General features: G+C 31.8%; 1 protein-coding gene across 1 annotated transcript; it reads left to right on the top strand.

The window, feature by feature from the left end:
* Positions 1–12484: 12484 nt before the first annotated feature.
* On the top strand, positions 12485–13150 carry LOC143569744 (transcription factor bHLH117). Its single transcript, XM_077055607.1, has one exon. The coding sequence runs from the start codon at positions 12485–12487 to the stop codon at positions 13148–13150; it is 666 nt and encodes a 221-aa protein (XP_076911722.1).
* Positions 13151–13479: the final 329 nt, after the last annotated feature.

Here is a 13479-nt window from a genome sequence, read left to right as displayed (position 1 = left end):
TGTTTTTAAAACTTATAACGACTTTACGAAAATCAGTTTGGACGCTTTATGTTTTTCTTAACGACCCTATAATATGACAAACATCGATTTATTGATGATCGAGGTATATAATAATATTATATAATAATTGATTAAGGTTCAAAAGAAATGTTGAGTCGGGTTTACGTAGTAAAAGTTTACAAAACGAAAACAACTCGAGACTTGAATTTGACGAATGTCACACCGAATAACACACATGTACATGAGACATCAGGCTCACCAAAGCAGCAGTGCTGAAATGTATTTAGATGACCCTTTTTTACTAGGCCAGGACACGAACCGTATCTTTAGTAAATCATTCGATCAAAAGTTTGCTTATTTAATAAGCAAGCAAACATCACAAAAATAATGGGTCGAAATGGTTTGTCATTTTGACTAGGCGTGTAAATGAACCAAACTTTCAGTTAACCTTTCGGCAAGAAGTTCGTTTATATAATAAGCGAACAAACACGACAAAAATAACGGGTCGAAGTGGTTTGTCGTTTTTACTAGGCGTGTAAACGAAACAAACTTTAGTTAACCGTTCGGAAAGAAGTTCGTGTATATAATAAGCATACAAACATGACAAAAAAAACTTTCCGTTTGTTTAGTTAAATGAAGACGAACATGAACACATGTTTTTTACGTGGACGTTCATTTACATTTGTTCGTCTACATTCATTTATGTTGATTAGTTTACTTTGTTTAAGTTGTTCCTTGGTACATTCATTTCAAAATTTATTACGCCATTCTCATTTTGTGGTTTGTTGAACGGATTGATGTTCACATTTACATTTATTTATGTTGATTAGTTTACTCAGTCATTATGTTCATTTAGTTGTTCGTGTTAGATCGTTTGTTCGGTTAAAATTAAACAAATGAACACAAACATGCTCCGTATGTATAACCATCGAAATTAACATGTCTCTTCTATTTTTTATGGGTGTTTAACCAGAAGTGAACTGGGTTGTACTGATTTGATTCAAATATTTATTACGTTTTTAGATGTTGCAGCGGCTTTTCCAAAGCTTGCATGAGGGACATTTACACGAGGTCTCCAAGATTTTTTTATTTAGCACAACAAAAAAAGTATAACTTAAGGCACTATTGTCTTACTGGAAAATTAATATAGTTGGAACTATAAATTGTCCACCAAAGAATCAAGAGGGTTGTGGCAAAGGTATTCTCAGTTCATTTTGTTATCCTTCTGTTAGTTGTACCAAAAAATATTGAAAAATGCGCAACAGAAAACGTTTGCAATCTAAAGTTTACAACTTTTTTCGACATCGGTTCTTCGTATTGCGCATTATGTGAAAAAAGTGATAAAGACGAGGGTTAAAACGAGACTAACAAGGGTACGTTTGTGTTGCTCAATGAACAAAGATCTTGGGGACAAAAATGGGCATTTCACAAGACATTGGGTCAAAGGTTTTGTAATGTGATAGAGAATAACATGGAATGGAGTTGCGACCCGTTGCTTTTCTTGCTCTTCATGTATCATGGTAGAAGTGTGAAAGCAACAAATGGTAAAGAAATGAAATTGAAAAATTGCTCAGATTGTTGTGAGGTGGAAACGGCCCCAACAATATATTTTTTGGCGGAAATGCATGCGGATGTGTGGAATAAGAATTTTTAAGTTTAAAGTTTGGTTATCTTTTGGAATTTTCCTAGTCATTATGTTGTTGTGGTGAATGCTTTACCACTTCAACAGTATACAATAACACTAATCCATTAACTGATGTTCTAAGTTTGGTTGCTTTTGTGCACCAGAAAGTCAAAATGTTGACTTGGGTTCTTTTGTTTATATCTCTTGGGGAGACCCCAAGACTTGAGAATCTTATTACGTGTGATTTTTAACAAAGTTATGTTATAATGAATATGATACGGTATGTATTTTGAATTCTTCAAATTTGTTTTTGCATTGTTATGATTTTATTTTATGGTTTTATAAACATTATGATGTGTTTTACGTTTGCATTCTGAAAGTTATTACTGACTTATTGTAACTTGACGCGGATTTAAACACACCTCCTTTGAAATTGATAAATTGATATATGGATCTGTCAATAGTGTATTGAATGGCACCTGTTAAAGAATAGTATGTTGGCATCTACTTTGGATATAACATTATTATTGTTGATTCGGTAAGAAATAGAGGCTTTTCTTGAGTTCTAAAAGATTTTGGGCATTATCTTGTAACATTTAGATTATTTAAATCTCGGACGAAGTAGAATTACAAAGATCATTACTTATTTAATGACTTCCGTGACAAATATTAGGTGTTGAGGGGGTAACATGAAAGTTAATATTGAGGTTGAGGTATAGAAAACGTGGATCGAATTCCGTACAAAAAGCACAATGACACCTGTCCCCTGTCATCAGTCGTTTGTTTTTGCTTTGTCGTACTAGTATTAAAAATGATTTTTTGTTAATATTTAAAACATGGATATCACCTGAGATGTCAAGGAAGTTTTATTTACGACACCAATTTTAACTCCTATTTGATGTTTGATATAAAACAATAATTAACTGATATATTTACGACACTGATTTTCAACTTCTATTTGATGTTTGAGTTATTATATGCTAAGGATTTCTTCCGCAAGTGATGTTGATCACATACTCTAGTGGTGCACCAATGGTGCTATCTACCAGGGCTGACTCCGAGAAAGCGAAAAACATTTTGAGTCAAAGGCGAAAATTTTTTTGGACCTTAAGTAAAAGGAATATTTTGTTGGGTTTAAACAATTTAATGCTAAATGAACGTACTTGATTTTGATTTAAGTTGTGTAAAAAATTTTTGTATAAAAATAAGCTTAAAAACATCTCAAATAAGACTAGAACCCACAACCTTTTGGTTAGATGTAATACTCTTTTGCCACTAAACCAAACTAATGGTTATGTAATTGTTTTGAAACATTGACTATACATATTTTTTTTCATAAAAGTACATATAATTTTTTTAAAAAAAAAATTCAGGCCTAACGAGGTGTCGGGCTTGTGGACGTTAACTACCCTGCCATACCTCATAGACGCCCCTGCTACCTACCATTGACAGGGTGGATGAGACCCTACCAACATGGCTATGTAATTAGTGATGTTGGGATGGGGAGTAATGGTCTACTCGATCTGTGGAGGTGGTGATGTGGTTGTCGTTGGGGTCAAGTGGAGATTTTACCATTTAAAAGAAACTTTATTAATGATATAATGTAAAGTAGAAAAAGAAACTATAACATATTTTGGTAACTCATACAAAGTTTATACAGTTTAATCAATTTGGCGACAAGATCTTCTTTGGGAAGTAGATGGATGGGTTGTGCCCGATATTTGGTCTATAAAGTCTATAGTGTACGTATTAGAAAGGCTACGTTTATTCATAACTTTATTAAAAGTCACAAAACACAATTATAATAATCATAATATGCGCAGAGATACGTGAATAAAGAAGAATTTATAAACACCAAAACAACTTCTCTGAGTTTGATGAGTGTATACTTTTATCACCTTATGTATGCTAATTACTAGCATCGACCCTATGATAGTGGTTCCAAGGTCCAAATCCTAATTCTATATTATAAGATAACTAAGACCATGCATAACATAAATTTGGTGGATCGTAAACAAGCTTATGAAAATACAAAATACAAACTCATACCGTACTTCACTCCTTATTCATGCATAAGTGCCTAAACACATCCTCGAGTTGCGCACCAACTTCACTAAGACCATCTTCAACTCAAACAAGCGCACTTTCATCATACAGAACTACTTAGCATTACACACCAACTTTTAACTCATGAAATATACAAATAAAGTTTTTTTTATAACATTATTTTTTAAAAAAAAGTAGTCTTAAGTTACAAAAAGAAAATTCGTATATAAATTAGTATTTAAAATTCTTAAATAACAAGACGTGGGTTTTAAACAAATGATTAAACAAATATAAAAATAAATAAATTTGCAATAGAATGATAAGAAATTAAATAGATAAAATTCAAATGAAAATAAATCAAATTAGAACAAGAATACTACATAATTTAAAACAAAAACATACAAAAACTAGAATAGAAAGAAAAAATTAATAGCGTCGAAACATAGCCATTGTGGCATTGTGAAAAAAAAAAGAGTTTATTTAATACGGTTGAAAGTTTAAAAGTATTAATACTATTTATTTAGTTTTATTCAATAAACGAGTTTTTTTCTAAAAAGATGTTATGGAGAAAAATATTTACCAATATAATGTTGCTACAAAGGTATTTACCAATTAAGTGTTTTTATTTTTATCTCTCTTATAATCATTGTATAACTTTTAACTTTAACAAAAACAATTTTTTTTATCAACAAATACAAGCTAATTTAATATTTTGAATAGATTATATTTAATTTTACTAAATAATTCTTTTTTTTCTTTTATTAGATAAACATGTATTTTATATAATAAAAATAACAAAAATAATACATAAAATATGCCTTTCGATATTTATAAAAATAAAAAAATGATAGTTTGTTTTTATTAAAAAAATGTTGGTTTTTGTTAAAGTTAAAATTATTTAATGGTTTTAAGAGAGAGAAATCCAAAAACACTTAATTGTAAATGATTTTAAGAGAAAAAATCCAAAACACTTAATGGTAAATACTTTTGTAGCAACACCATATTAGTAAATATTTTTCTCCACAACACTCTTTTAGAAAAAAAAATTCCAATAGACTAGGGTATAGTCCGTGTTACACACGGGTGGAAAAACATGTCAACGAACATAATAAATTAAAATAACAAATTCAAGCAACACAAAACTTCTTCAAACTTTCGGACCAAAACGTGAACCATTTACATTGTCTAGATTTTAAAAGTTAAAAGTTACAATAAGTTAATGTACATCGACCAACCAAAACTTATCAACAAAAGACATAAACATGTTCTTTCATAATAAACAACCATCAACTTCTTCAAAAATTCTATCAAAAGAAACTCATTTTGCTTCACCATCTGAAAATATAATAAAACAATAGCATCCAAATTAAATATACCATAATAACATATTTAATAATGAGTAACATTTGAACATTAATAAAGTTGTTTTTATTAAATTATTGTTTTTGTTAAAAAAAATAACATATAACAACCAATAAAGTAAAATGACAATATAAAACATCTTTATAACTTAAACCATTAAACCAAACAGATTTATCAATAAAAACCTTTTTTTGCCGTCATTTTATAACTAATAAATCTGATACTCTTTCAAAACAACCCGTTTTGAAATATTTTAAAAATAGTTACAAAATATAAAAAAAATTGGAATTAATCAACTTCAAAAAATTATGATTTTTTTTTTATTTTTGACCGATCTTGCAACAAACTTTTAAATCACTTACATTAATATTTTGTTACATTTACAAAACTTAAAAATGTTTTACAATAAATGAATTTTCAAATAAATTTGGAAAGATTAAAAATTTTATATTGACTCTGAAAATAATTAAAGCTGAAAAAATATAATACAAAATCAATGAAAACAAAATATAAACGTATAAGAAATAAATTATCAAATATTTTTAATATTCTTTGAAAACATTATGAAGACTTAAACTATCAAATTATTTGGAAGTTATAGTTAGAATATTTATATTATGTTTAAAAACTTATTTGTTAAAATGGGTAAAAATATAATACGTGTTTATTATACATTATTGAGAAATTTAGTGACATTAACCTTTGTGAAATGCATATTAATAATTGAAAACATTACATGGTTGCAGCGAAAATATTGAAATTTGGATGTTGTTATAATGGAATATTTATGAAGAATACGATATCGAATGGTAAACTTATAAGTGACCGAAATTTAAGTTTAAATTTGGTCTTCCATGTAAATATAGAAATAATTTGAAATATCTTGATTCGTGGGAATAATAATATTAATAAATTATGAAAAGTTGTCATGTTTAACAATATTCACTAAATCATATGTGCCGAATAATATTTATAAATGATGATAAAACAGTTATTTAATTTATGATACGTTAAGTATTGATTAATAGAAATTATGTCAATTTGAATATTGTGTTCTAAAATAACACGGTTATTATTTTAGCATTAGTTAATAATTAATATTCACGTAAATTAAAGTAAGATTAAATTACAATTATGACAAATATTTTTAGTTTGACAATCAGTTTTTTGAATATTAAAATGATAACTTGTTCTAGTTAATGCAAAATCACAAAAATTAAAATCAAATCTGTTCTAATGTTACTAATATGACTAATTAATTTAGAAATAATTACAAAAATGAAAATCAAATTGGTTAATTTGAAAACTTCAAAAAATTATGGAAAGATTTTGAAATGAGTTTAAAATTATGGAGAGTATTAAAACCTTTAAAATTTTGTTGAAAACTTGGTCAAATTCCGAATTTAAAAGGAGTTTAAATATATTAATTAAATTGTATTAAAACCATCAATACAATTTATTGAGTTTGACTATCCTTATTAGTTATTTAAACAAATAAGGATAGTCAAACTCAATAAATTTTATTAATGTGATACTTAAATGTGTAATTTATGTATACTAAGGCACGCCGGAAAAAAAATATAGGTATCTCCGATATACATGAATATATTATTTTATCTACAAATAATGAATATAATTAAATATTCAAAAAAGAAATATACTTCAATATAAAAAAAATACATCTTATAAAATAATGCTCAATCCATGAAAATTAGCTTGTATCAGTCGGGACATTAACCTGAAATGTTAAAGTAGAATATTAATGTTGATATTATGAAAAATTTGATATTTAATTTATAACCGGAAAAATTGAATGTCTTATCGGAAAAAATAATATAATGATAATAACCATGATATCTCAGATTTAGATTTAGAAGGTAAACTGAAATATTCTGTAAATCAATCGGGTAAATAATCTGAAATAATGAAGTTTTTTTATAACTTTGATATTATGGAAGATTATAATTATAATTCATAACCGGATAATTTAAATGTGTTTTACCGGAAAAACAAAATAATGATATTGTCCATGGATGAAGGTGATTTTTATTTAGAACCTAGAAGAACAACATGTAAATAAAAAAAACAGGAAAGAAAAATATAAAACTTCAAATAAATATAAAACAACCATTGTTATAGGTATAACACATAACCGTAAAAACTTAACGGAAAAACTTACCGGAAAAACGTAAATACGTCAACATATTAGCTTTATCGCCGCTTTTTATTTACAATATATAAACTGATTTTAATAAAATCAGTTAACATTGAAAATAAAGATAAAAAGGTTAGAGGAAACAATAACTGGAAGAAAATATAATGTTGCCGGAAATACATATATCAACAATCGAAAGTTTATTATAAAATATAAACTTACCGGAAAACGATTAATATAAATCTAGATCTAGATTAGCCAGAATATTTGAGAGGAAAGAAAAATATAAAACTTCAAATAAATATAAAACAACCATCGTTATAGGTATAACACGTAACCGAAAAAACTTAACGGAAAAAATAATCGGAAAAACTTGCCGAAAAAACGAAAATACGTCCACATATTAGCTTTATCTTTGTTTTGGATTTACAACCTAAACTGATTTTAATAAAATCAGTTAACAATGATAATAAAGATAAAAATGTTAGATGAAACAATAACCGGAAGAAAATATAATATTGCCGGAAATACATATATCAACAATCAGAAGTTTATTATAAAATATAAACTTACCGAAAACGATTGATACAATTTTAGATCTAGAGTAGCCGGAATATATGAGAGGGTGAAAGGAGATCCGGCTAATAGAGAAATATAGAAAAATATGTTTAGGGTAAAAAATTATGAATTGTTAATGTTTAAATATATGATGTTTGGTGAACAGGACACGTGACAACATAATAGAGAATCTGAGAATGGAAAGTTGCTGACTGGATTGCATATGTGAATAGGCTAGTAGAAGGCCATGTGAAACATTGGTTTTGCTTTAATAGTATTTAAAGATTATTCCTTATTTAAAAGTTATTATTTATTTAAGGCGTTTGTGGTGACATGCATCTCCTTCAAATGCGCCTAGCCACCAATGCTACACTTTTGGCATGTATCTGCCACCTCAGCTAAGTGCTCTTGCGTTACGGGTATTCTAACACATGACCATTACCTAATGAAAATTAAATCATCACTCTCAATTGGTTTTGAGCTCTCACATAATTGATAAATCAACAATGTGTATATTCCGATTAAATAAATTCATTCACTCAACCGGTATAAGAAACAAACTTGTATAACAAAAGATTACATTCAATGAATGTATTATGTATACAATAAAAGTTATAAGACCACCTGTAATGGGTGCGTTATGGCTAGCTTTGAGGACGAAAACGCGGAGGGTACGCCCCCCCCCCCCCCCCCCCCCCCGCGTTATGGTGAACTTGAAATGGCAAGCGTTGTATATACAACGCGGAGAATGGCACAAAATCCAAGGTGACCGTTTGAAAAATGACCGTTGGAAAATTAAAAAAAAAAATTATTTCCTATATATTAAACCATTTCATCCCCAATCAAACCTCATTAAATTTATAAAAATTCCTTTACACCAAATTCACTATATATGGATCCTCCATCTATATATAAATAGCTTTTCGGGCCCGACCAACAAGCCGAGGACGTGGAGGAGGAACGGGCGGTTACGAGTGCGATTATGCTCGCGACACAGTATATGAGTTCCGTTACGGGTGCGATAGCTCTCCACCCCCCGTTTCAACAAGAACATATATCGAACGAGATCGTGCCGAAGCCAACAACCGGTTGATGGCGGATTACTTCTGCGACACGCCGAGATACAAGAACCCGAAGACCTTTAGGCGTCGTTTTCGGATGTCTAAAAATTTATTTATGCGCATCACCAATGATTTGGAGCGTGAGTTTGATTACTTTAAGTAAAAGCCTGACGCTCGAGGGACGCTAGGATTCACGGCTATTCAGAAGGTTACGTCAGCCGTGCGCGTGCTCGCCTACGAAACACGACCGACATCAACGACGAGTATTTAAAGATGGCCGAAAAAACAACTCGGGACACCTTGGAGTATTTTTGTTACGGTACGTTTTGTTTTTTTTTAAATAGTTTATCGCTTGTTTCTTGTGATCATTTATTTTATAAAAATTTTGTAAAATATAGAAATATTTAAACTATATGGACCACATTATCTGAGAGAGCCCAACGTTAACGATCTACAACGTCTTTACGAGGCACATACAAGGGTACATGGTTTCCCCGGCATGATAGGAAGTGTAGATTGCATGCATTGGGAATGAGCTAATTGTCCAACTGCATGGAGAGGTCAATTCACACTAGGTGACCAAAAGGGACCAACGGTCAGCCTTCAAGCGATCGCTTCATACGACCTTTGGATTTGGTCGGCATTCTTTGGTGTTCCCGGTTCCAACAATGACATAACCGTCTTAGAGCAGTCTCCTGTGATGGAGAGTTACATATCTGGGACCGTTCCCGTCGCTTCGTTTTGGGCTAACGATAACTTCTACAATCATGGGTACTATCTGGGTGATGGAATATATCCAGAGTTCGCGATAATTGTTAAAACATTCAGAGACCCGATGGATGAAAAAAGACAGTATTTTAAGAAAGTGCAAGAGTCTGCGAGAAATGATATCGAGAGGTGTTTTGGTGTTCTTCAACAACGATGGCATTATGTTAAAAATCCTTGTCGTCTGTGGTCTTTAGAAAGAATGAGATGTGCTATGTATGCGTGTATCATAATGCATAACATGATCATCGAGGACGAGGGAAGAGCAATATGTCCAACTTTCATACCGGACCCGGATCCACCACGGACTCCGGCAAGTATGGAGCAACGACTCGAAAACTCGGATTCCGTGCGGTCAAGAGAGATACATAACGCACTAAAGGAGGATTTGGTCCAACATCTTTGGATGTATCGGCCTCTGCCTGGTGAAAACGATGAAGAGGACGAGGACTACGACGATGATGAAGACAACGACGACGATAAAAACGACGATGAGGACGATGAGGAGGACGAAGACGACGACGAAGAGGGCGGAGACGACGACGACGACAACGACGAATAGTTTTTTTTATTTTTTTCTTGTAATATTTATTTAATAAAATATTATTGTTATTTGATTATTCTTATTAAAAATTTAAAAAAAAAAACAAAAAGTGTAAAAGTGACTGGGCGCCACGTGGCGCATAACCACTGGATGTGGAGAGTTATGACTACAGCCTGTTTTTGTACAAAACCATAACTCTGACTGGGCGCCACGTGGTGCATAACCCCTGGATGTGGAGCTTTACGACTACACATAGTCTAAAACCCTATCGAAATTATACCATTTTGACGTTAACCAACTTTACCTAGAAATATTGAAATAATAACCAAAAGCATAAAATTAATCGTGAACCAACTTCGCATAACAATATTTTTTTGTAAAACATAGGTTTTTCTAAAAGAAAACAATGTCATACGAATATCAGATTTAATAGTTAAAAACCAAAGAATTATAGCTAGTGACCAAGTTAAAAACTGCAAGATAAGAAATGATATGATCTCGAGCTAGTTACATGGAAAACAAGAAACGATATCTTCTTACCCGCTATACGTCATTGCCAGAGTTACAACCTATACAAAGAACATGTTCAACTTCATGAGTGATAGGATTTAACTAGCGATTGGATATATATTATACATGGCCTCCACTTAGTTTTTTTCATACCAAAGTTTTATCATATAACTAAGTAAAACTATACAACCAATAACCTTGTTGTAACTTGTAACCATATGTACATAATATTTATAATAGAAAGAAACTAAGTGGAAGCATTCTTAAAAGGAAAACAAATACATTTGATCACTAGAAACATCTGTACTAATGTACCATAAAGGCACTATTCAAGAGGGCGTGCCCAGCCGACAACTCCCGCCGCATGTGCTTACCACACCCAGTCATCTCCCACCGTCCGATCTCAATCCAACGGGCATTAGAGAAACTTGGCAAGACGACAAAAAGGATATGCCTGGCAATCACCAGTTGTCCGCAACCTCATTCGCTGCAATACACGATTCGAAGAAGATACCAACAATATGCATCCTGTTATGCCACGTGTACATTCTGTTGCAACATATTTTATTATTGGGGGGTTGCCATTTAGGCGTAAATACATACTAGTCCCCTGACTTATATTTTTTAAAAAGTTAACTTCAGCTCACCACTGGTTTAATCTAAGGATTAACTAATGTTGCCACACCACTGGATTTGTATTAGAGTATTAGCCACATCAGAAAATTGAGATTTTTGGAATAATGTTGTTGTGTATTGACAAGGTTAGTATTTTCATATGGTGTTCAAACTTGTAATCTTACATAGTGTTGTTTGAAAACGGTTAAAATCGATCGACCATTAAAACTGAAACAAGTTGCAGACTGGTTGAAAACCCAACAATTTAATTTTTTCGGTTTGGCGGTCACTCCGTTTTGAAATATGAAATCAAAACTGGCCATTTAACCTTCACCATATACATGCGAATATTCATTTTGGATTTTGGAATATAAAGTATAGCCGTAAGAAGCATTATAATGAGAATGTGTCCCGATAGTTTCATATAAAAAGAACAAAGAAAATTAAATAAACTCATGATGTTTACTACAAAGGAGTACTCTATACATGAAGGACAAATGATGTTTTTTACTTGGAATAATTCTTGGAACAAATGATTTGTGAGTTAAAGAATCTCGTGTTTGTTTAATAATATAAAAATTAAATAATTTTTTGGCCTGTATTTATTTTTTTAAAATTGATGTTTACCATTTCAGGTTAGTTAAGATAAGAAAGCATGTATAGATGGTGATGGATTTGGCTTATTAATGTGTATAGTTTATTGCACATAGAGGCCGGGTTTTATTATGGTATTATAATTTGTTGCAAAGAATGTCCACTTACACACCCGGTGAACTTTGTAATATTTTATTGATTTTATGTTTCTAAATAATAACTGTAACTTTCTACTTCGGCTTAAAGAGATTTTCAACGTTACTAATTTTCAGAAAATCAAGGATGTTGCATTATAAATAAGTTGAGCCAATTTTTCAGGTTAAAATTTACAATCTTTGAATCGATTTTTGAAGGGTCGCCTGCATCTTTTTGCCCCTGACGCCCCCACGTATTGGTGTTTAACACCCCTAAAGGTGATAACATGGGCGTTGATTACGTCTTCTTCTACAACTGCTACACATAGTCTAAAAACGAATATAAAACCGGGTTTAAGTGATAAAATCATACCACATGTGGACGTGGAGGGCCAAAAAGACTATCATACCCTTTGGGTAAATCAGTAATTTACACGCGATCCTATTAATATTCTCCTTGTCACACTACCATGCACTTCACTATACCTGTCATTCTCTCTCTCTAAATATTAATACATGGAGCGAGGTTTCCAGTCTCTGCTTCTCGCCGGAAAATATGGCGCCGGCGACGGAGATTTCTCACCGTTTCAAATTTCCGACGAGACACGAACCTATAACAACAAATCCGTCCTTCCATCGCCCAACTATCCGTTACACGACATCCACAGCTCAACGGACCACACCAGATTCAACTTCAAGAGGCTGAAACACGAGCACTCAACACCGTCATTCACCTTCAACCACTTACCTGAGCTCCGGTCACTCGAAGAACTAAAACAAGAAGAAGAAAACCGTCACATTCTTCAGAAGTTTTCAACTCCACCGGCGGAGAAGCTACCCTACGCTGAGGTGGCGTACAGACGACGTCAGACGGTGAGCGAGAAGACACGGAAGTTACAGAAGCTGCTTCCGGTGGATAAGAAGATGGATATCGCAACGGTGTACGAAGAAACTTATAATTACATTCAGTTTCTGAAAGCACAGATCTCTGCGCTTGAATCCATGCCTGTGGAGTGTACTAGTACCTCTGGCTCCAATTTCAGATCTGGAAACAACCCTAGGTATATATTGGGGGAATTGAATAGGCAACAGCTGCTGCTTAACTCTCAGTCGGTTATGTATTCCAAACGACTCTGTGTTTACTCAATCGAACAGTTGATGATGTTCACCAACAATTATTAGGAAATTTTCACTCATTTTTTTTTTATTAATTTGTTTATGATTTTCAGTTTTTGATTACATAATTGTTTTCATTCTTTGTTACAGATGTGTTTAGCAACTTTCCGGTTTCGGCAACAGTCATAGATGAATGAGATTAGGGGTAGTATGGTCCGATTATGGATGCTTTTGATAGTCATTACTCATTACTATGTATTAACCTTTTGTGTAATTCAGAAACTGGTGGAATTAATGATATATCGTTTCTAACTTTCTATTGCATTTCTCTTGAGTAGTTTATTTTTATTTTCTATTTTACTATATAAGTCATATTAATATTATGATAGGGTTGA

This window comes from Bidens hawaiensis, unplaced genomic scaffold (assembly GCF_021521415.1).
Source record: "Bidens hawaiensis isolate Kalapana, Puna unplaced genomic scaffold, B.hawaiensis_p1.1 tig00000097_1, whole genome shotgun sequence".
Taxonomy (NCBI): domain Eukaryota; kingdom Viridiplantae; phylum Streptophyta; class Magnoliopsida; order Asterales; family Asteraceae; genus Bidens; species Bidens hawaiensis.
This window is presented reverse-complemented; position numbering and strand designations above follow the sequence as displayed.

Bases quoted from the DNA above. Each gene is read 5' to 3' on its own strand.
- LOC143569744 (XM_077055607.1), top strand. From the start codon at position 12,485: ATGGAGCGAGGTTTCCAGTCTCTGCTTCTCGCCGGAAAATATGGCGCC.